Source organism: Momordica charantia (assembly GCF_013281855.1).
Source record: "Momordica charantia cultivar OHB3-1 chromosome 4 unlocalized genomic scaffold, Mcharantia_2.0 BLBB01000004.1, whole genome shotgun sequence".
Classification (NCBI taxonomy): domain Eukaryota; kingdom Viridiplantae; phylum Streptophyta; class Magnoliopsida; order Cucurbitales; family Cucurbitaceae; genus Momordica; species Momordica charantia.
In genome coordinates, this window is record NW_028275162.1 from 25,513,331 (window position 1) to 25,536,879 (window position 23,549).

Here is a 23,549-nt window from a genome sequence, read left to right on the forward strand (position 1 = left end):
ACCATTTGATATATGCGCATTTTCTATTTCCAAAGAAAGAAGCTTGTTCAATGCCAATCTGTTGCTATACATACAATCAATAATTTGAAATATTGGCCAAATCTTTAAAGCATTTTACAAAAGTAGTGTTTCAAAATATTTTAGCAGTGTTGACAAAATTTTAGATAAATTTTAAGAAGTCATTGAAAGGTAGAAAGCCTAGAGAAGACAAGTATATCAAACAAGTGCCACAGTGTTATCCCTTAGTTAAGTACAAGCACAAAGAATTGGCAAAATCCAGCTAACTTATGAAAGTAAGTTTATTTTGTGCATCCCAAGGATCGTGATAGAACTCGCTATTCAAAAGGCATTATAAGAGGTCGAGGAAGAATTAGAGAGCTCCTGAACCTCTCTCGAACAACCTTTACCTTCGATCACGGGTGTATTTATTTACAAAATACTCGTACATCTCCATTAACCCACATTCTATTTCCTTACGCTCCACTTGATGAATTCATTTCTACCCAATACACTTTCTTCAGGGGTCTGTCAGGATGTTATTTGGAAAAGCTTCAATGAGTGAAGGGAAAAAAAAAAGTCCTTTTATTGAAAGGGAAAAAAAAATCTGAAAATTTATGGATTTGAGCACTTTTCATCAAATGGTTTTGCATCACCTAACCGAATTTATCTGCAAATTGTCTGGATTTTAGTGCTCGTGTAATAGGGATTCACTTGTCCAACCGCGATTTTAAAGATACAATGATCTCAAAGTGAGATCAGAGGGGACAGTGACCATTGATAACAACTTTCCACATGCCAGTTACCATCCCAATCAACCTCGTCTGCTTTATAAATTATTAAAAATTGTTTGACAATGTTTTCTATGATCATTTGTTAACTTTAGTTTTAGAATTATATAGAACACCGAAAAAGAGAGAATATAATTTGAGTCAATTGTGATTGGCAACACTAAATAGTTGAATTTCCCTACTAGATTGGTTAGATGAGAGTACTTAATTTACCTGTTTGGAACAGTGTCACAGCAAGGTTTCCATCCCAATAATTATCTCACAGGTAGGAGGTACCCTACAAAGCTTCAAAATAAAATTTCATAAAGTCAAATTTCTACTTCTGATCAGGTTAAAACTGCTTCCAAGTACCAGATTACGTAACTGACAGTAGTGATCATCATGAACCAACATTACAACTTCATATTAAAGATGCACACGATTCTAGATTAAACCGGAGATCAGTTCAGCTTCAGAGTCTTACTCAAATAGAAGTTATCATCCATGTTCTGGATGAGAAGAATAAGTTGAGAAAATTTTGACATTTAGATAAGAATACACTCCCATGCCTAATGGATGAATTTAGGAGTAAATATGGAGGCTCCGTAACCAAGTACCAGATAGAGTCGGGTGAAAATTGCTGCTACTCTGCGCGAAAGCCAAGTCTAATTGAAATCGGGTTTTTCGGGATATGTGCAACCTGACCTCTGAATTACAACATTAGCTGCATAGCAACCGGCTCTCACACAGTCTTCAATGGACTTCTCTCGAACCAGTTGAGATAAAAATCCCCCAACAAATGCATCGCCTGTCACAAGAACGACGATCACAAATATAAAGGGAAGATGAGTGATACTGATGAATCATATTGCATTATTTGGACTAAAGATCTTGCAAGGTGTAACCAATGGAAAATTCATCCTACCCATGTAGAAGTAGTCTATGACATTGAGGGTGTGTCTGGCAATGACGGTAGAATGAGAGATTTTGAAAAAAGAGAATTTAGTGTAATTGATTTTTCAAAACCATCATTCAATCCAAGTAATACCTCGAAAATCATAATTTGCCAAACATTATCAATGGAAATGGAAGTGATTTTGACGTCAAAATCACTCCCAAACAGACCCTAAATATTCATTTTAGATCTAACCCACGGTATGAAATAGTGAGGGGTCCGGGTATGACTACCTAATTAAGGATGAACAGAGTAAGACCGTATACCTGCCCCATTGGTGTCGACCAACTTCTCCTTGGGTAACAAAATAACAGGGAATAGTTTTGCTTTCCCATCTTCAGCAACCACAACAGGATCGGCACCTTGAGTGATAACAGTGATCCTCTTGCGCGTTCCAGATGCCTTTTGCCACTGAGAAATCTTTATGGCGATCTCCTCCACATTGTCAGTCTAATCAGAAAAGGGATCTTAGTTTAGCAAACTGTGGGAGAGCTTTAGTTCAGTTCTTGGATTTGAGGGCCCAAAAGAACCTCATGAAAATTACCTCCCATCCATGAACCTTTGAGAAGGTTCTTGCCTCCGTCTCGTTCCCAAAAACATAATCCATGTATCTGAATTGAAAATTAAGCCAACAGTCCATAACAACAATCATGACCAAGGAAGATCCATCAACTAATACCATTATAACTTCATTGCATTAAAGATAGTAGAGATATGTGCACAGGACTTACGGCAGAGCTTTCTCCTGCACATCTCTGAAGAATTCACAAATGAATGGAGCAGAAAGATTCATCATGAAGACCTGCAGACGCATTCTAATGTTTCTGAACTACTGTAACTAGAATTTAGAGGAATAATAATTTTATCACATGAACGTGGAAATGGCACCTTATTGTTTGCAGCAGCATGAGTAGCAACAAGTTGAATGGACTCCGGGGACACCGTCAAGAAGAATCCAGCAATATAGAAGTATTTTGCCTTCTCCACTGTTCAAAAATAAATTTGCATTAAGGTCAGGCCTGTTGTAGCATATGGTCGATGATAAATATACAAATAAGTGGAAAACAAAATAAGAAGGTAGTGGGGTAATGAGAACCTAGTGCCCAGTTTTCAGGTCGCTTCAAGTGCTCAGTTTTATAACAGTTCGCTGCTGACAAGTTAGCAATAAGTGACCTGAAAATTTGTAAATTGAGTTATACTTGAGTTGTAATGAAATATGGAGGACTCGTTCCACAGCACGCACACACATTGAGGTCACTACTTTCCACTCCCTGTGGATGGATGTTAATTTTCAAAGCAAATGACTATATTCAGCTCCTCCTGACTTTTGTTCGGAAGTTAGATACAGTCACTTTAAGGAGAATGACCATCACATGGAGTGGAACAATAAGCAATATGTAAATCAGTAAATTTATAGTGCCTTATCTACCTCTCACCACCTACAACACAGACAGCACATGTACCAGTGGCAGCAGTTTCGTCCTCATAATATTGTACCTGAATACATGTGATAATAATCATGGATTTTTGTAGTAGATAATTCGAAACTAAAAGCACTGGGAAGTTGAAAAATGTACCCAGACTTACATTAACACCAGCAAGCTTTGAGTTGTGCTTCATCAGCTCTGCAAACTTGTCCTTTCCAATGGAACCAATATAACTAGTAGCACCAGGAATTTGAAGCATCCACTGTAAAGAAATAAAAATATCAATTGGATAGTCGGAGAAATGAAACCTTATTTCATAAAACTGCAAACAGAGTAAAAATTTAACTGATAAGACTGCTACCAACCTGAGCAACTTTAATAGAATTTTGAGTGGCGCCTTCAGGTAACATAAATAACATAGAAAAATAAAACATAAGTCATCAGGTTACACAAATGACCAAGTAGTAAGAGGTAAATATCTAAAAGCACTTGAAAAACTTTCAAAATACCTCCAGCAATATATTCCACATTGTCTTTTAAAGCCAGTTCCTCGTACCTTTACAAATTCATGAGGGAAAATTGTTGAGCAGTGACATCATTTAAGCAAGAAACAAAGCAGAGGATGCATGGTATGCAGAAATCGGCTAACAATGCTACTAATAACCAAAGAAATAAGCTCGCCGTAAAAACAAATTTATTATGAACTACATAATACATATCTCCTATTTACAAATCCGTTGGCCTGTTTACTGAGAAATAATGCAACATACGTAAAAACTATAAACCAACAATACTTCCTTCCAAATCCTGATGAATTACAGGTGAAAAAAAAAACCATAGTTGTAGAATAAAAGAGTAAGAAAGAAACTCACATAGGCAAGTGTTTCTCCTCGGCAAGGATGGCGTTGTTTAACTTGACATCGTATCTGACAATATAGACACATAAATTAATCTGCAATTCTGTATACGTTAATAATAGAGCTTCTACATATAATGAAATAAAACTAATGTAGTATTCATCGAAATCACAACCGAACACACACATTTTCAGCTAGGAACAGGAAACCTAAAGCATACATCTAGATCTTTTAATCATTTCTATCGAGCTCCTCCGCAAGCAAACTAAGTATACACATAGAAACATAAAGAAAAGTGACGGATCCGCCATGTCCAACCTAAACCAGCTCGGAAATGCTCAGATCTATTCTGAAAACGTTCCGTTCCCTCGTTTTCTTGGTGCATTGAGGCTAAACGATGTCATGACAAGAAAAACCTGAGAGAGATGGAACTGAACTTACTTTTTCAAGAAATCATCGTCGACGACGGCGGAGATGTCGAGCAGGGGATTTCCCATTCCCAAAAGGATCTTCTCGTACGCCATTAGAGGCAGATTGGAAGCTGAAGAGGGAGAGAAACAGTGAAAAGGAAAATGACGGCTTAGGAGAGAACCAAGGCGAAGCAATGCAGTTCGAACTTTGAAGCGGGTCTCTGTAAGCAATTTATAGGCCTCTCTAATTACTGAGCAGGTATTAAATATCCGTCACAATAATTTTATAGTATTTGAAAATATCATTAAAATAGAAAAAATATCAACAAAATATAATTAATATTGATATAATATTGCTAATATCAGTTAGTTCAGCGTTTAAGGCACGGGAGTTCGAACTCATGACTTTCTGATTAGAAATATGTGCCTTAACCGTTTGAACTATGCTCTGTTTGGCACGTAACTTCTTCTTTCGAAGTCCATCTCTCATCCCCAATTGTTATACTAAATTATATATATGTGTGTGTATAGACATAATATTAAAAATGAACGGTTTAGTTTCTTTTATAAAAAAATATAATAACTATATTTTTGTATTTTTATTTAGTCAAATACAGTCGTATAAATTAGACTTGTATTTTTAATTATAAGACGATTATTTAGCCGGATTTTAAAATCTTTACTTTATTTTTTGACATTTAAGAATAAATATTAAAATACCTCAAAGTATGTTATTGTTTGTTGATATGAAAAAAACAAAGACAAGATATTTTATTTTATTTTATTTTTTTAAATATTATATCACAAACAAGTGGAGATTAAACTCAAAAATCATGAATGAAATACAGATATATTGAGAATTACAAATTGCATATATAACTAAATATATAGAATGATTACTGATATTTTATAAATTTTCAATTTTATTTTGGTTAAGTTTATGGTTGCACTCACATAAAATCCATAATTACAAAATATTAAGATTAGTAAACGAGGGAGGGAGGGACATTATCCAATTACATTATTACACTCTATAGTTACAAAGAAATTTTGAATCTATACGAGACAAAAATGGGTGTGAGAAGTAATTTTACCGGGTTACTGGACACGACACCAACGCCTAGAGAAAAACTAGCACGAGGGCATAAATGGAAAAGGAAAAACACATCCTACCTGAGAGAAAGTGGAGCACCATTCCAATCCTTCAAACATTCAAGCATCGGATCAATCAATTTTCCAGTTGAAATAGCCGAAAAAACTTTATCAAATTCTTCTCCCGGTGACACCTCTTTCTCGCCGGTCAACAACCTAGTCTCCAGCGTCTCTCTAACAAACTTGTACAGAGGATATGATCTACATTCTTTGATTTGATTTTCAACCATAGGCCTCCCTTTTTCCACTGCGATTCTTGTATTTTTAACTTCTTTAGGCAAAACCTCCTTTAATTCTGCTTCAAAAGATATGACTTTTTGGAAGATCGAAACGCTTGGGTTGGTCTCTCTTTCACCCTTTTTCAAGGCATGTTCCACGAGCACTTGTCTTAGCTTTTGCATCAATGGATATGAAGCGTTGCTTGGGTCGTCGATGTAGGCAAAAACGTGTTCTCGATCCACGACTTGAAGCATGTCCTTTTCGCTATATCTAATTGGATGGAGATTTCCGTTGAAGTGCATTACAAGAATCTTCTTAGCCACTTGGCTAACAGTGTTCTTCACTGTCTTCTTCAAATTCTCTTCTAAGTGCCTTAAGTCAATAGCCTGACACAATGCCACTAAGTAAGTTGCAGACATGAGCTTCAATATCTCAACAGCCTCTGCCGTTTTTCTCGATGATATCAAACCCAATGAGTTGACGTCTTGGTTATGTTGCTCTGCACTTTGGACGTGGTTGGTTACTGGATTCGCCAAGTATTGAAGCTCAGAGCAATATGAAGCCATAGCAATCTCGGCACCTTTGAACCCATAATCTAGACTTGGGTTTCCACTTGCCGAGAGATTTGAAGGCAACCCATTATTGTAAAAGTCATTTACAAGCTCGGAGATTTGAGCAAACATGAGTTTGTCGATAGAAGCAATAGCTAGGCGAGTATTGTCCATGGAGACACCAATGGGTGTACCTTGGAAATTCCCTCCATGTAAAGCCTTATTTCGAGAGACATCAATTAATGGGTTATCGTTGATTGAGTTAATCTCACGTTCAATCATTTTGGTGGAGTATCTGATGACTTCAATGAGAGGGTCGAGCCACTGGGGAGAGGTTCTTATAGCATATCGGTCTTGTTTAGGCTTTTGAAGTGGATCAATTTCATGCAACTTTTTTGCAGTTTTCACATAGGAACTTCCATCCAATATATGTTCCATAATTGCAGCTGCTTCAATCTGAGCAGGATGATGCTTCAACTTATGAGTCAAATGATCTGTAAACTCAGGTTTTCCTTGCATAACTTCAGCAAAAATTGTTGACAAAATCTCTGAGAGGACGGCAAAAATATTTGCCTCAAAAGAACTATGGAGGCCAAGCCAGAGCCAACCGCTGTGCCATTAACAAGAGCAAGACCTTCTTTTCGGCTGCAAATGGAAGAATCCATCATTGATCTCTGCGAGATGGAAGGCCTGGTTTGGGTTGAGACATTTGTCACTCGGTCCAATGGCCCTAGAATTGGGCCTACCAATCAAAAGTGCAACAATGTAAGAGAGAGGGACGAGGTCACCAGAAGCAGTAATTGTGCCTCTAAGAGGAAGACATGGGGTTATGTAATGGTTGAGCAATCTGGTTATGGCTTCTAAAATTTCAAACCTAATCCTCGAATAGCCTTGCAAAAGAGTGTTGATTCTCACAAGCATAGCGGCTCGTGTTGCTGACTGTGGCAATGTGTTGAGAGAATTTGGATCATTCCCAAAAATTCCAGCGTTTAAAAATCTGTCCACACACAAATTACTCCATCAATAATTCATTAAAGTAAAATAAAATTCTAACCCATTTATCTTTTTTTTCTAGGAAAATAAAGCATATTAATCTCTGCAAGTTTGAGTAAACCTTAAAAATTCTTTATCTAGTAATAAGTAATGCTACCAATCAATCATTTATTGTTGAAATTTATTTTAGAGGTCAAATATATATTATATATATATATAATTTTTTTTTAAGTTCCATCTTATTACAAAATTATTTTTAGTTGTTGTCTCTTTAGTATTTTCAAGAACATTGAATTTCTTTTAAAATGATATATTTGTTTCCTAATTTAATTTTTGAAAACATCTTTAAATATTAACTAAAATCTTAAAATCATAAGTAATTGATTTAGTTTTGAAATTTCTTTTCAGAAATTGATTATTAAAATTTCAAAATTTAACAACAATATAAACTTATTATGACATTTCGAGGGGCAAAAACGAGGGTTTTTTTTTAATAATGTGAATTTTTAAAATATTTACCAAAATATACCTCATCTCAAACTAATTACAAGAATAATGCTTTGAAATTCATAGGTCGTCTCTTGAAGAGACGACCTATGAGCTGGCATAAGTTGGTCTGTCTCTTGAAGAGACAACCAACAAACGTGGCGCTTACTCAGCGCCACTGTAATTTTTTTTTTTTAAAATTAACCATGGTTGAAGAGACGACCATGTCTTTTTTTTCTTTTTTTCTTTAAAATAACGTAACATGTCGTCTCTTGAAGAGACGACATTTTAGGCGGGATTTTTTCAAATCCCGCTTGGTCGTCTCTTATGGGCGTCAGCTGGCGCCTTGGTCGTCTCTTGGGTTTTTAAAATAGGTTTCGTTTTAAAAACCCTAACCCCTCACCCCTATCCCCATATCCAAAATACATTCAGCCGCCGCCGCCGCCGATTTTTCCGCCGCCGTCTCCGCCGATCAGTCCACCGTCTAGCCGCCGCAACCTCTTCTGGTCGTCTCTTCAGAGACGACCAAAGTAAAAAAAAACCTAGTATTTTAAAAAAATAAAGAAAAAAAGACATGGTCGTCTCTTCAACCATGGTTAATTTTAAAAAAAAAATTACCGTGGCGCTGAGTAAGCGCCACGTTTGTTGGTCGCCTCTGATTTCAAAGCATTATTCTTGTAATTAGTTTGAGATGAGGCATATTTTGGTAAATATTTTAAAAATTCACATTATTAAAAAAATCCCAAAAACGATATATTATACTATTTAAAAATATATCACAATTTAAATAAAAATATATAAATAAGTGGTTGTTTAATTAGGAACGGAATATTTTATAATTTGTTAAAAAAATAACAATAATTACACTATAATTATAGCTGGAAAATTTTCTGGTACTACTAGAGTAACATACTTCTTCTATTTATTACTTGACACATCAACAGTGTATTAAAAATGACGTAGGTACCATTTCTCCTATTTAACTTATAAGTAGAAGAATACCATAAATTTGTTCGTTATAACCACTTATGTCGTCGTGTAGGCTTATTCATTAATTATATGACAGAAAAAAATAGGCAATTAGTTAAAGTCACCAACTTTTTCAAAAGAATAATAATAATAAAATAAAGTCACCGACTCGCCCATAAATAAAAAAGCAATAATAAAGAGACCAAAAATTGCCGTAAAATAGTTCAATTTTATTGACCAAACTCGCTAAGTATTTGCACATCATCAATGACAAACCCTACCAATAACGTAAGCCCAATTTTGTCTTAAATCTTATTTTGCTTTTTGAAATTTTAAATATTTTTTAATTCAGTTTCAAAATTTTCGAATGTTCTAATTTAATTCATAAATATTGGTTAAAAAAAAACTATTTTAGTCACTGCTATTAATTTTTAGTAAATTATTTAATAAAAATATTATATAGGTCAAAGCGACCATAGCTTAAGGGTAATTGACATATACCTCTAAAGGTTGCAAGTTCGAATCCCCTAAAATCTTAAATATGGAGTGAAAATTTAAACTTGACGTTGCTGACGAAAATGAGAAAAAAATTCACCTAATAAGCTCTTTTTGAAGGGTTTCTCCTCGATCGGTCCTTCGATGGGATGTGGCTCCAAAACTAGTCGTTATGCCATAACTATCGGTCCCTTTATTCAGACTATCGACAACCCATTTACTACTAGCCTCCACTTGAGGTCGAGCCGCAACCCCATGCCAACATTTCATTCAATCTTTGGCCGTCCAGCGAATGCTCGTTTTGTTGTCATACAGAATCGGAAGCCCTTCTCGATCTCATAGGGCTGATCCGTCGGAAAGAAGACAGAACGAACTGGATCGGAGAAAGAAAATCGAAATCGTCAAATTATGCACTAATTTGATGGAATGCATATATGAGGAACCATGACATTTCTGGATTGTCACGGAAAACTCGAATTCGCAAGGAATTCTATCCCATTGGCTTTGAGGAGGACTAGTAGATTCGATGGCAGTGCGCCAGGGAAAGGGCCAAGCTGTACAAGAATACCCCGAAACAAATACTAAACAAAGGTTCCACAAGCAAGCTATTATTCTGGGGATCCCCATTGAGGAGCATCAAACCCTAATGAAAGATCTCTCCCCATTAGCAACAAGTCATCATTTTCCAGCCACAAACAAGAAGGGATCTCCTACTGAACGATAGGAAAGTGAGTTCTTCCAGTTGGCATTCATTAGTCCGCTTGGGTAGGAGCACCTGGTTGATCGTCCAACAAAAGTTGTTTAGCGAATGACTCAACCTATGCATCCGGTATTTACACACTCTACTTCGAGGTGTAAATCACTGAAACTCTTTACCCTACCCCTGTATTAATGAAAGATGCCAATTTTTTACTTTGACCTTGCGAGCACCCACTCAAAATAGGGAGGGCGCACTACCGCGAGAGAAAGAGCTCCTAACTACCGTACAATCAATATCTCGTTACCTTGTGCAATCGTGAGGGTCTCACCGCCAAGCCGAACCAAAGGCCGACGAAACTCTGCGACCATGCGTTTGACCTCGTCAAAATGGCTCCCCATGAGGCCCTCCGCCGCGGCGCCCCAGTACGACGCCACACCGCCGCACACAGATAAAGAGTGATCCACGCGTCCAACGGTGCCGTTTTTATCACGGTGGGATTCCATTATGAGAGAAGGAAGAGAGAATAATCTCCCGTGGCTGAGAAAAATGAAGAATTTTTATTTTTTTTCAATATATATTTAAATGGAAGCGAAAATTGAAGTAGAAATTTGGCTTGATTTTGGAGCAATAAAATTGGGTTTATAATTTATATATACACAACGCTGGTTGCATTGAGAGAGTTGGTAGGTCGGCCCATGGGTTAGTTGAAAGCTCTCGCTGGCCGTTGGATTCTTTTGTGGAGATTTTACCACGTGGCTTTACACTATTTGATACCAGAGAAGGATGAAGGGGTTTAGTTGCTGAATTGAAGTCGTCAATCACTTTATCCATCCGAGTTCAATTATTTGTATTTAGTTGCTGGCTTCGATTAGAATTATTGATTTACTCTGCTGTCTATATCCTTATTCATTTAGAGCGTTCAGTCGGTCAGTTTAGAGAGAGGTTGACGAATTACTACGACACATAGATTCCTACTCATTGAGCCTCGATAAGGTAATCAGTCGATGCCGATGTCGATGTTAGATGATCAATTAATTAAGCATTGTTAGAGGGGATTGAAGAAGGCTCATGTTTTAGAACTCGATTGGAGAAGCTTCTAGAGTCTCTACATGTTTCAGAACCCGATTGGCCCGACTTTACCAAATGCCCATCACCAATCCTTCTCCTATTTTATTTGGTTTTTGTTTTTATATATTTGTTCACCTAAGTATTTTTTTATATATTTATATTGACTTAATAAATTAATTGTTTTTATTTTTTTAACACAAGCAATCAAATTGACAGTTTCACTAAAAACATGTATCGTGAATATAGCTAACGAGTTAAGACATCTATATATCCAATTCAATTAAAACGAGTAAATTATTTCACATCAAAATGAATCTAATCGTCGAAGAGAACCTTACAATAATCTTGTATCACTTAAATAAGGTACGATGGAATTTAAACCTCTAACCTTATAAAAAATTACTTTATACCAATGAAGTTTTTAACCGAAAATATAAGTCAATCCTATATGATTTTTATTCTTTACTGTTTTTTTTTTAGCAACGAACCTCCAATTTTTAAGAATCATGTCGACATTATCCTCCACATTCGAGTCACCCACTAAGTTTTGAGTTTGAATTTTTCTTTCTCTCTTTAGTGGAAGAATTAATATTTCTATTAAAAAAAAGGACCATGTGAAAATCTTACCTACCCTCGTATATTTAATATTAATATAAGGACAACAAATATTAATAAGAAATTGGAGATGTAGTTGGTAAGATTTGTAGCAATGGTTTTTATTTTTGTTTTAAATAATAATAAATTGTGATGATGCAAGATTTTGTCGCCACTCCCCACCTACCTTCATCATTCTAAATTAATAGAAAAAAGGGAAAAAAACACTCCATTTGAATAAATTCACTAAACACAATAATTTAAGTTAATGTAATTCAATTTAATAATTTTAATATATATTAAAAAAATAAACATTAATTATATGAGTTTGATCTATGTTATTGTGTTAACTCATTAATTATAGGAGAATGAAAGTGGACTATATTCACTAACTTGGGCAATGCAACTAACAAATTTTGTTATTTCACTAGCGTGTTCCACGTCATCATGTATATTGTTGGATCTTTTTAATTTTTTAAAATATTTATATTATAAATATAGTACAAGTCATTCAAATCACGATGAGAGATATTACTTAATGCACACTTAATTCTATATGGACATTATATAATATCTATCTTACCTTTGTTTCATTATACTTTTGTGCTTGAAAATTAAAATACGTAACTCAAGAGCTATTGTCACCTACTCGCTAGTAAAGTTCGTTGTCTAGAATTCAAAATTTTCTTACTCTTATTTGTATTTTTGTCAAAACTGGATCTCCAATAGGTCTACTTTATAAATAATTCTACTTTTTCACGCAATACTTTGATTCAAAGAAATTTAATACATAAAAGAAAGGAAAATCCAAAGTTTCAAACAATTGAGTATAAAATTGAAAAGTAACCTACATTAATGGACAAATGTACACATTTAGCATTCTAAATGAATGAAACCTAAAGATGTGATAAATTTCGAGGATTTAAAAAAAAAACACGACAGCTAGATTTAAGTTGATTTCTTGTTCGAGTTTATATATATAATAAATCTTGAGGGTTTAAGACAAACACAAAAAGTACATAGATTGATGGAAGTTGATTTTTATCTGAATTTAAATATATATATATATATATATATATACTGAGTTCAACAACATGTGCAGTCAATATATAAATTTCCGATATTTATCTCTTAATCGGTTGAGTTATACTAACAATAATTAATTTGTATATTTGGTATTCATGAATTGTCACTGTATCATTTTAAGTTTATTATATGTTAATTTATTGATTTTAGTTTTCTATACTTTAAATAATATTTTTTTTCTCTCTCTGAGATAAATTAAGATTTAAAGTTATCTCTAATTTACGTGATAAATTTTTAGAATTGAAACATCGTATATATAACAAAATTTGAAGTAAAATTTACTCCTTATGAAAATTTATGCTTCACCTCAATTTAGTAATTTTTAACTTTTTTCACGCATCCTGTGAACATTAGGCCTTTCTTTATGATAAAAATATTAAATTGTGCATTGTTTTAAAAAATATATTTTAGTTTCCATATTTTGAAGTTTATAGGTAATCGTTAAGTATGTGCTGTATATATCTACAAAATTACATCAAGTCAACTGTCGCAACTCAATAATAATACCGCATTATCAACTTGTCGACTCAATTATTAGTGGATCAAAACATTATTATAAAGTATTATTAAAGTATTAAGATTAAAAAAATGAAACATTTTTCAACTGGATGAGATACTATTATAGATATGGGTTTGATATGAGATGAGTTACAAAGTTGCAAATGAGTAAGAATTCTAGAAGGGGATGAAATTGTCAACTACAATTATATCTATTTAATTAGTTAAATTAAATGTTTGAATATTATGAAAAACGATAATTAATCAAAGATAATCCTTCATAAATCATATAATTTAAGTCCTTTTCTCTCTTTCAGATCTCTATAAAAAAATGCTGAAATTTTTGAATATTTTTTTTAGGAGACCAAATCAATATCGAACTTTTTTATACAACAATAGTTTTAATTATAAAAGAAATAGTTAATTGTTTTCAATAATTGATTCAATTGTACTGGAGATCATGTTCTCAATGATTACTAAATATAATATAATAATAAATATGTTAAATCACTAAGATATTAATTAAATTAAGGCTGCCAGTCATTATTTCTTTAGAACTCGATAACAATAAGTGGAACCTTTATATATTTTATTTTAGAAAAAAAAATCTTTATATATTTATTTATTAAAAAAACAAAAAATGAAAATATCTAGGGTAATAAAATATATCTCTCCCAAGAAAAATATTCTCAACGTGATTTCAAATCAATTTTGAATGTTTTTTAAAATCGAAAATCAATAATTCGGTTTAAAGTTTTTTAACCAAAGAAAAACCGTTGGAAATTAATTTATGATATTTGAATGTAGCAACTAATGTTTTAAATGTTTTCAATTTTATAGAAATATCGATAAAATATCGATGTCGATGGATATTTCTATAAAAGTTAGAAAAATTTAAAAATCGTAAAAAATATTTAAATTAATAAATAAATATTTTTATATTTCTAAATTAGTTAAAATAATTAATATTACATATATATATATATATGACATTTTGTTAATATTTTTCATATTTTGTCGATTTTATTGTACTATGCAAATGTCGATTTACCTCTCATGTCGATATCGACCAATGAAAATATGGATGTATCGATGTAAATGTCAATATGTCGACGGATATTTAGAACTATGGTAACAACACAGTCAAAATAAAAATCCTTAACAAATATAAAAAACAGTAAAAATAAAAAATATACTCTCAAAATTCAATCCGCTTTTGCTGCAAATTATGATACTTTTGTAATTTATTAATATATATATATATATACGTGGAAATATAATATGGGCTTTTAGCTTTCCAAAAAAAAATTAATATGGGCTTTTTGTCTGGCCCGATTTTTGAAGCCCTAAGCCCACTTTTCTGAACACCATGGTTGAATAAGCCATATTCTATCTAATTTTCTCATTTGGAAAATTTGACTGCGCAACTTTATTTTTCTAACCAATTTGTAAATATATATATATTTTTATAAAAATAATTACAAATACGGTATTCTTTTTAAAAAGTTGACCACTTATTTATTTGAATAATTTCAATCAGTTATATCTTTCGGTATCTGTCATTCAACAAATCTTTTACCTATTAGTAGAAGTGACATGTTATTGGCTGTTATCGGATCTTCTACCGACGTAATCTTTTCCAAGTAGGAGTTGAGTTGAGATCTACCTTATGTACAATTAGCTAGTTTTTCCTTGTCCTCATTGTATCCGAGCTTAGGTAAGGACATGTGTCTCAATGCGAGAGGGTCACGTGCATACTTTGAATCTTACCGCTAACCTTTTAAAATAACATGTCATATTCCTATCTTATCGTATACGACAACAGAGAGAAAAAAAAACATATTTGTCTTTTAAGTTATTTATTTTTCATAGTCACACGATATATAGGTGTCTCCGTCAACAAAAGCTAATAAATTAAAAAAAAAAAAACAATTGGTCATCACTTAAAATAAAGGAAAGTAACCAAATTCACACAAAAAAAAACCCTTTAATTTTTCTCTCTCTCTCTCTCTCTCTCTCTCTATTTTGACAAATTGGCAAAGATTGAAGGATTTATAATTTAGTTATAATAGTTGGCCAATTGACAACGATCTCTAGCAATTTCAACTATTTTGCTACCTCGCATTCACAATTATTTTAAATAATTATTATATCGTTTTCCATTATTAATTTCAACAAAATTTTCCCCAACCACACACGTTCTTTAGACAATGACCTACATCTATATATATTATTATTTTTCTCAAATCTTAACGAAGAAGAAAATAAAATTTAAATTTATTTGATGTTCCTTGTATCCACATAAACTATATAATATATTTATAAATATATATTCCATATTTATGGCAAATTCTAATGGTTTATTTGAGGAAATCTTCTCCTATCTAAATTTATATTTGTATCGAGGAAAAAAAAAGCAAATGAAAAGAAAATGAGACAAAAAACAATCAAATAAATTGTATAGAGGAGGTAGGATTTCGAACTCACCGACCTTTTTGTTGAACATAGGTAATTTGAATTATATTTAGATTGACACAACAAAACAAGACCACACTCTTTGAGGATTAGTATACATGATTAAATTTAAAAATTTTCAAACCCATTTATATTTTTAATAAAAGAATAAGTTCAATGTGTTTAATTTTTAATCCTAAGATTGGAAAAATATTAGGCATCAGTGACTCATCGCACCTCTTTATGCTCTTTTCTACAATAAATATTCTTTCTTATTATTATTTAAAATATATTCATAAGGAAAAATATTCTTGCTTTGCATTTTTATTTGTCCTACTTTTTATCTTTTCTTTTCTCTTTTCCCCTTTCATACACAAATTCATTAGAAATCCAAAAATTCGATTTTCAAAGTAAAAGCTTAAACATTTTTCTAATTGCTCCATACAAAGAATATATGAATGCCAACCTCAATATTCTTGCTTGCTTGTCTAAAAAGCTTAATTTATTTTAAGCCTTCACTTTCAAAAGACTTTATCACAAAGTTTGAAAAATGAATTTTCAAAGAATTATTCTGCAACGTTTGCTTCTAATTTTATTTTGGTCTCCGTACTTTTAACTTTGATTTATTTTATCTTTCTACTTTAAAAATGTCAATTTTAGTTTGTGTACTTATAACATCGATCCATTTTACTATATTTTTTTAAAGTGACCATTTTGATTTTTGTTTACAAAATTCTAACACAATGGAAATCCTTTGATATATAAAGTTACAAGAAATATATTGAGTATGATGTCATATTGAAATTATAATATAAAAGACCATATACAAAATAAAATACAATAAAAGAATCAAAATGATCACTTTTTAAAAGTATAAGTATCAAGATGGACTAAAATAAAATAAAAAATTGAAAGTATGGGATCAAAATAGACATTTTAAAAGTAAGGATAACAAAATGAACAAATTGAAAGTAGATGAATCAAAATAGTATTTTGATCTAAATTATAAAAAGAAGAAAAAATATGATTTTTTATTTTTATGTTTAAAAATATTAAATAAAAGCATTATTTATTTATTTTTTACATAAACGCATACTAAATATTGAAAAATAAACAAAAGTATAATTATCAATTACGTATTTATTTTCCATTAATAAAAATTATAATACAATAAATTCATAATATTACCAAATGAACCTTTTTTTCCCCTCTTGAATGCAATACATAAGTAGAAATTTTTTTGTCAGATATAGATACCTTAATCAAAGTTGAGTTACGCTCAAATTGACTTATCAAAATGAACTCTTAAATATATGATTTATTGATAATCTATATTTTTTCCTCCATCTTAAAAATATTAATATTAGTTTACTTTTCAAATCCAAAGGCAAAATTTTTATTATTTAGAATATTAAGGTTCTCAAAGTTAATAACATGAATGGGAAAGAGACAAAAGGCAAAAGATTCCATTAAAAATGGTTGTAAAAAATGATGCATTATTAAACTTCTTAAATGAAAACCAAATTCAATTGTTCCCAAAGTTTTAATGAGCTGATCATTTATTATATAGTATTTTGAGTACAAATTACTATAGTGTGTACATTGAACTAGGACCACACCAACATTAATTCAATAGTTAATTGGACCATTTTTTTTACATGGTCTCCCTTATTATTGAATTACCTACTCTAATATTTTTTATTTATTAAATTAAGTATTTAGAAATCATGGAAACAACACCATCAAGTTTCAATTTTCAAATTTTCCAACACATAAATAAAAATATTATTTTATTATTATTGACTTATAAAATAACTAATAAATTTTTTTAAAAGCATAAGATACAAATTTTGAATATTTAATTTAAAAAAATTATTTTCATATAAAATGTTATCTTTTTAATTTGAAATCTTAGAGAGCGAAATAACAAATAGTTACCAGACACTTTTCTATTTATTTAAAAAAAATAAGAAATATAAACGAATAATAATAAATAAATAATGTTAGCGGACCCTTAGCAACTAAAGTCGTCTAACATTCTTGTCAATACATTATCTTCATTTTGTTTTGGATGGTAATCTCTAATATATATATATATATATATAGCTCCATGAGTAAAAAGCTTCTGTCCTAATAGTAATCTCGATGGAGATTAGGATGAACTTTGATGAACAAAAAAAGAATCCGTAGAATTTTCAATAGGTGGAGCAAATCAAATCTAGAAAAATTAGATACGTGGAAGTGAGGTGTGACTTATTAATAAGAAGATGGGGAGATAACAGGTTATCCCTGTGAATACAAAACAATTATATAAAAAAAAAACACTCATCCTATTATTTTTCATATTTATTATTTTCCTTCTAAAACTTTCCAAACAAATTAAAATTAGGTAAATGCTTCAATACCAAACTACTCTTAAAAGGCAATTAATTAATTATTTTAACTATAGTAATCCCGCATAGCATAGACTTGCCTCCTAATTGTCAATTCTCAATGCCCATTAAAGGATATAAATAATAATAATAAAAAAAATAGAAAAATAATCTTTGGATTAACAGTCACAAGACTAAAGAATATACCTTAAATGAGCATTTTAAATAGTATTATGGTATTAAATTTCAATGGGTAGTTGTTTTCTAAAAAAATAAAATAAGGCATTTGTATATAACATTTTTTAATTAATCAAAATCAATTACGAGCATAAAACATTGTAAATATAAATCAAGGAGTAAATATAAGATTTAAATTATATTTTAATTAAACTTTCATTTCATTTAATTTTAACAATGAATTAATCATTTTTATCATTATTTTTAAATTTTTATATTGAATTTTGTAGAAATCTAGATCACACGTTTCAAAACTTTGCCATCATATCCAATCTATGTAGCGTGAAACACGTCATGAATTGAAAATAAAAAACAAAAACAAAGAAAGAAACTCATGTGAGGTGACATATAGTTATTTTTTCATGGCAAAAAAAAAAATGTTGGAACGAAATTCCTGTATTTACGATTCATTTAAGACAAGGTTAAAGAAGTGACATGAGTTATAATGATTAGATTAAGCCAGTTAGAACTTAGGAAGGACCAGATAGACCTGACTAAATACAATCGAGATTGTCTCTCAGACTAATTTGAGCTCTCTGTAAATAAGAGGAGAGACAACATTAAAAATACATTCCTACTATTTTTTATTTTATAGGGGCGATCAGGTACTATAATCTATATTTAAAAATTAAAAATCTTAGCATATTGAAATGTATACGTTGGACAGCTGTATGATGAAGTCTACTGAGGTGGCTTGCAAGATTAAAATAGAATAGGTATAATCTATAAATTATAAATGAAATTTTATTTCAGAAAAATAAAATATAAATCCTCTTATAATTCTTCTTTCAAAAAGGAGAAAAAAATCATTAACCGCCATTTTCTCCAGTTGTTGAGGTCGTTGGTTCCATCTGGACCATTAAACCCCACCACAAATAAGAAAAAGAAACCTGTCACAGTAACAAAGGGCGAGGGTGTTACAGTCATTTCACCTTCCGAGAACGTTAGGACATAGTGAAGCTTTCGTATAATTTCGAGTGTCTCTCATCTCTGCGTTGCGTTGGCGGTTTCGGCAAAGACATTTTTCCGCGTTACGATCTCACTTTCTTTCTATTTTTGTTGTTGTTGTTCTTCTTCTTTTTCATTATTCAATTCATTATTTTATTCATTTTTGTCTCTTTGAATTCATCACCAATCCGCAAAAAGCAGAGGGTTCTTACTCTTCGCTTTGATTCTCAAGTTTTGTTTATGGTTTCTTCGGAGTCGTAGGAGATGGGGTTTTTCAGCACTGTGTTGGGGATTATTGGGTTTGGAATTATTGGGGTTCCTCTCGGACTGCTCGTGGGGTTCTTCTTGTTCATCTATTCGGAGCCTCAGGAGGTCAAGGTATAATAATAATCCAATGGGTTTCCTTGATTCTTGCTTATTCCACTTCTGATTCTTCTGGAGAACTTTGCAAATGCATCGTGTAATCTCGCCTATTTTAGCCAATATGATGGGGGGTTGTCTCTAATCCCACTTCTGCACTCAATGTGTTTGTTAATTTGTTTATATGACCAATTTTTGAGGTTTTCAGTAAATACTCTCTAGTTCGTTCAGTTGTATCCAATAATTTGCAATGTCAGCTCTGTTAATGCAGTCTCGCAATACTTCTATTTGGGTCTTAGAATGGAAGATTGCTGGGGGTTTTATTTTCATGTCAACAATGAATCTTTCTTCCTTTTTTCTTGAATGCAGGATCCAATGATAAGGCCAATCTACGAACTGGATTCAGAAGCTTTGGAAGAGCTTATTCCTGAAATTCCAGTGTGGGTGAAGCACCCTGATTTTGATCGGGTTCGAAAAATCCTTTATTTGGTCTTTTTTTTTGTTTTCTCTGTCTCCCCTGTTTCTTGATTTCTTGATATTGTCTGATTGAATGCATAAATAGTACAGGTAGACTGGTTGAACAAGTTCCTCGCAGCCATGTGGCCTTATCTTGATAAGGTGAGACTTCACAGTTGCGTCTCTTTTAAAGTGTGCTCCTGTTCGCTAACGTCAATTTCTTGAATGTACAGGCTATTTGTGATAGAATAAGAGCCATCGCTAAACCAATGTTTGCAGAGTATATTGGCAAGTTTCATATTCAATCTATCGAGTTCGAATGTTTAAGCCTTGGAACTCTTCCCCCCAGGCTTTACGGTTAGTTTACTCCGGAGAAGCATCTTTATATCTTGTTTAGAAGAAACATCACCTTCTAAGTGAAGTTTATAGAATGTGCACAATTGTAGCATAAATCCGAGAGTTCATCCTATATGATTGGTTCTTGACTGTATTAATTCATTCAAATCATGGACGTGATGAGAAATTGATATCTTCTAGACAGGTTCTGGCCACCATTTCAGAGGATAGATGTTGGCATGATGCTAACTAAGTTTAGGATACAAGTACTTTGAAAGGAAATAAAATCTCGAGGAGATGAGGTTGCTGAGGCTTGTATGCATTTTAATATTTGTTAACATCAGGCAATGCGAGCAGAGCTAAGTAGTTAAAGTATCTCTATTTTCTCTAAGAGATTGTAGGTTCGAACACCTACCTTCATATTTGTGATGTGAGATTCTCAAATATTTGTTTACTTCTAGCTCCTTAATTAAGTGACTCGAGTAATAAATTTATTACGTTGTATTTGTTTTTGTTGTAGGTTTCAAAGTGCATGAGACTAATGAGAATGAAATAGTCATGGAAACTGCTGTCAGATGGGCTGGGAACCCCAACATAGTATTGGTGCTGAGACTCTTTTCATTAAACATAAAAATTCAGGTCAGAAGATCCAAAAGAGCAAATTTATGACAGAGTAATGTTTATCCTTCCCTCTCCAAAAAAAAAAAATGACTTTCTATCATCTTCTCAGTTAGTAGACCTGCAAATTTTCGCAGCACCTTGGGCAGCTTTGAAGCCTCTAGTGCCCACTTTTCCTTGTTTTTCCAACATTGTTGTATCTTTATTGGAGAAGGTATAAGGACATACGATAAAACATTATTTGTCAATTGATTGAGCTTTATTTAACGGGCGAGTTCATCCATATATAATAGTTTATGTTTTGTTTTTTGTTTCTTGGATTACATATATCCAGCCACATGTAGATTTTGGAATGAAAGTACTAGGATGTGATGTCATGTCCATATCTGGCCTCTATCAATTTGTTCAGGTGCTGCACTGGACCACTGGTATAATCAATTATGAACCACTTAGCTTGGTCAATGAATGTTTACTTTAGAATGATGGATTTTTTAGTCAGCTAACTCTTGCATATGTGTAGGAGACTATCAAAAAACAAATTGCAAATCTCTATCTTTGGCCCCATGTTTTTGGGATACCGATTCTTGACTCTTCAATGTAAGTTTCAATCAGATCATGCAACCAATTGATTTCATTCAGTGTGTGTTTTGATCCAATATCTGAACAAACAGAGGCAACTTTGCAATATTATACAAGTTGGTCCATATATGATTTACTTACTGAATAACCCTGGTTTTTGTATAGAGCGATGACGAAAAAGCCTGTGGGAATACTACACGTGAAGGTTGTCCAGGCTCTAAAGCTCTCGAAGATGGACTTATTGGGGACGTCAGATCCATATGTCAAACTCAGTCTAAGCGGTGAACGACTACCGTCAAAGAAAACCACCATTAAGATGAATAACTTAAATCCAGTTTGGAATGAGAAATTCAAGCTTATTGTAAAGGATCCACAATCTCAAGTTCTTCAGCTGCAAGTTTATGATTGGGATAAGGTCCTTCTTCCCCTCCTCTCCAATGCCATTGAGTTCCTGACTAGTTAATTACATGTCCATCAAATTTACCATAACCGAATAAGATTCTACTTTGAGAATTCATTTCCCACTGCAGGTTGGTGGACACGATAGGTTGGGAATGCAGCTAGTCCCCTTGAAAGTACTTGAACCCTATGAGACAAAGGAACTAACACTCGACTTGCTGAAGAACACGAACATAAATGATTCTCATAACAAGAAACCGAGAGGGCAACTCGTGGTTGAGTTGACGTTTACTCCTTTTAGAGAAGAAAGTAGCAAATGTAGTGGTATGCTAGATGTTACATGTAGGAGTATGGCAAGCCAAAATGCAAGAGATCTACTCGATGATTTTGTAGGTGGAGCGGGGTTGTTATCGGTTAAAGTCCAGGGAGCTACAGGTGTGGAGGGAAAACGACATAGTAATCCTTACATTGTAGCACACTTTAGAGGAGAAAAGAGGAAAACAAAGGTAAATCTCCCCCGTACAGATTCTTACTCTAGCCTTCCATATGCCAACCATAGTCATGGGGTACTCCTCCTCGTCATTGTCGTCGTCTTCATCGTCCTGATTCTTATTTTTTGCAGATGGTGAAGAAATGTCGTGACCCGGTTTGGAATGAAGACTTCCAGTTCATGCTTGAGGAGCCTCCATTAGAAGAGAAGGTCCATATTGAGGTCAGGAGCAGGAGGACCCTTTTCAGTTTCCTATCAAAGGTAATATCTCATGACAAGTCTTCTCTCTTTATTCTCTTGCATTGAAAGTTAACACACTTTTGAGTTCATATCTTTCCATAGGAATCACTAGGACACGTTGAGATAAATCTCACCGATGTTGTGCACAACGGACGCATCAACGAGAAGTATCATCTAATCAATTCGAAACACGGGATGATACACGTCGAGATACAGTGGACAGTGGCTTGATAGCTAGAAACAAAATGAACATTCAAAGATGAAAGAACAACTCCCCCACTTGACTCGTTTATATGTCTCTCCAATGGTGTGAGTATTGTGTGGAAAAAAACAGGGAACATGAACTTGGAAGTCTTTTAGAATTCAGGCCACTGTTCCCATATTGTTCACTTATGTGAAGCTGTATTTAAAGCCATTTCTTGCCATAAGTTTTGCAGTCTAAATGTAGATTAGTTACCCTTGTTGATTATTATTGTCAAAGGTTTATTGACAAAATGCCTCTTTTTTTTTTTTTAGAGAATTTTGAGAAACTAGTAAATGTAATGAAGTACAGGGTAAAAGTTAAAATATATTTTTAGTCGATGAAGTTTGAAGTTATTGTTTATTTGGTTCCGAGGGTTAAAAAAATGTCACTTTAGCCCTTGAAGTTGAAGTGATTCAAAGTGATTCAAAATTTTATCTAGGTTCATTTTATTGTTAGTTTACTAATGGAAAAAATGGTGTAAATAATGAATGTCAAATTTGTAGGTTAAACATAAGTGAGAAGCAAAAAAGAATTGCAATAAACAAATTAGAATAAACAGAAAATGGCAACAAATGTATAAATAGGGTAA

The 23,549-nt window shown here is 32.7% G+C and overlaps 2 protein-coding genes and 1 pseudogene across 5 annotated transcripts; 1 reads left to right on the forward strand and 2 right to left on the reverse strand.

The window, feature by feature from the left end:
• Window positions 1-1,164: 1,164 nt before the first annotated feature.
• LOC111006504 (adenosine kinase 2) lies at window positions 1,165-4,632 on the reverse strand. The gene is made up of 12 exons (XM_022278486.2): window positions 4,448-4,632; window positions 4,022-4,075; window positions 3,659-3,705; window positions 3,515-3,546; window positions 3,310-3,411; window positions 3,152-3,219; window positions 2,819-2,895; window positions 2,611-2,708; window positions 2,454-2,524; window positions 2,267-2,333; window positions 1,989-2,172; window positions 1,165-1,575 (listed from the first exon to the last, which is right to left on the reverse strand). Exons 1-12 carry the CDS (start codon window positions 4,528-4,530, stop codon window positions 1,433-1,435), a joined length of 1,026 nt encoding a protein of 341 aa, XP_022134178.1. The 5' UTR covers window positions 4,531-4,632; the 3' UTR covers window positions 1,165-1,432.
• Window positions 4,633-5,302: 670 nt separating this feature from the next.
• Window positions 5,303-10,260, reverse strand: LOC111006709 (phenylalanine ammonia-lyase-like; annotated as a pseudogene). Its single transcript, XR_015790519.1, has 2 exons — window positions 9,382-10,260; window positions 5,303-7,335 (listed from the first exon to the last, which is right to left on the reverse strand). The product of XR_015790519.1 is annotated as a phenylalanine ammonia-lyase-like (transcript).
• An 8,894-nt stretch (window positions 10,261-19,154) lies between these two features.
• On the forward strand, window positions 19,155-23,313 carry SYTC (Calcium-dependent lipid-binding (CaLB domain) family protein). Of its 3 annotated transcripts, XM_022278711.2 has the most exons (12): window positions 19,155-19,616; window positions 19,968-20,066; window positions 20,166-20,216; window positions 20,288-20,411; window positions 20,911-21,029; window positions 21,121-21,222; window positions 21,343-21,417; window positions 21,529-21,605; window positions 21,753-22,002; window positions 22,118-22,492; window positions 22,609-22,737; window positions 22,819-23,313. In XM_022278711.2, exons 1-12 carry the CDS (start codon window positions 19,503-19,505, stop codon window positions 22,945-22,947), a joined length of 1,644 nt encoding a protein of 547 aa, XP_022134403.1. In that variant the 5' UTR covers window positions 19,155-19,502; the 3' UTR covers window positions 22,948-23,313. The 3 variants fall into 3 exon arrangements, with proteins under 3 accessions (XP_022134403.1, XP_022134405.1, XP_022134404.1); XM_022278713.2 differs by lacking the exon at window positions 19,155-19,616 and having other exon boundaries at window positions 19,964-20,038; XM_022278712.2 differs by lacking the exon at window positions 19,155-19,616 and having other exon boundaries at window positions 19,987-20,066; window positions 20,161-20,216.
• Window positions 23,314-23,549: the final 236 nt, after the last annotated feature.

What these genes read in the sequence shown, in the direction of transcription:
- LOC111006504 (XM_022278486.2), bottom strand. Translation starts at nt 4,530, where the DNA reads ATGGCGTACGAGAAGATCCTTTTGGGAATGGGAAATCCCCTGCTCGAC. An exon ending in ATGCTGCTGCAAACAATAAG is followed by an intron (nt 2,525 to 2,610) that starts GTGCCATTTCCA and finishes ATGCGTCTGCAG; the next exon opens with GTCTTCATGATGAATCTTTC. An exon ending in CAAAGGTTCATGGATGGGAG is followed by an intron (nt 2,173 to 2,266) that starts GTAATTTTCATG and finishes TTTTCTGATTAG; the next exon opens with ACTGACAATGTGGAGGAGAT.
- SYTC (XM_022278711.2), top strand. Translation starts at nt 19,503, where the DNA reads ATGGGGTTTTTCAGCACTGTGTTGGGGATTATTGGGTTTGGAATTATT. An exon ending in GCCTCTATCAATTTGTTCAG is followed by an intron (nt 21,418 to 21,528) that starts GTGCTGCACTGG and finishes GCATATGTGTAG; the next exon opens with GAGACTATCAAAAAACAAAT. An exon ending in AAGTTTATGATTGGGATAAG is followed by an intron (nt 22,003 to 22,117) that starts GTCCTTCTTCCC and finishes TTCCCACTGCAG; the next exon opens with GTTGGTGGACACGATAGGTT.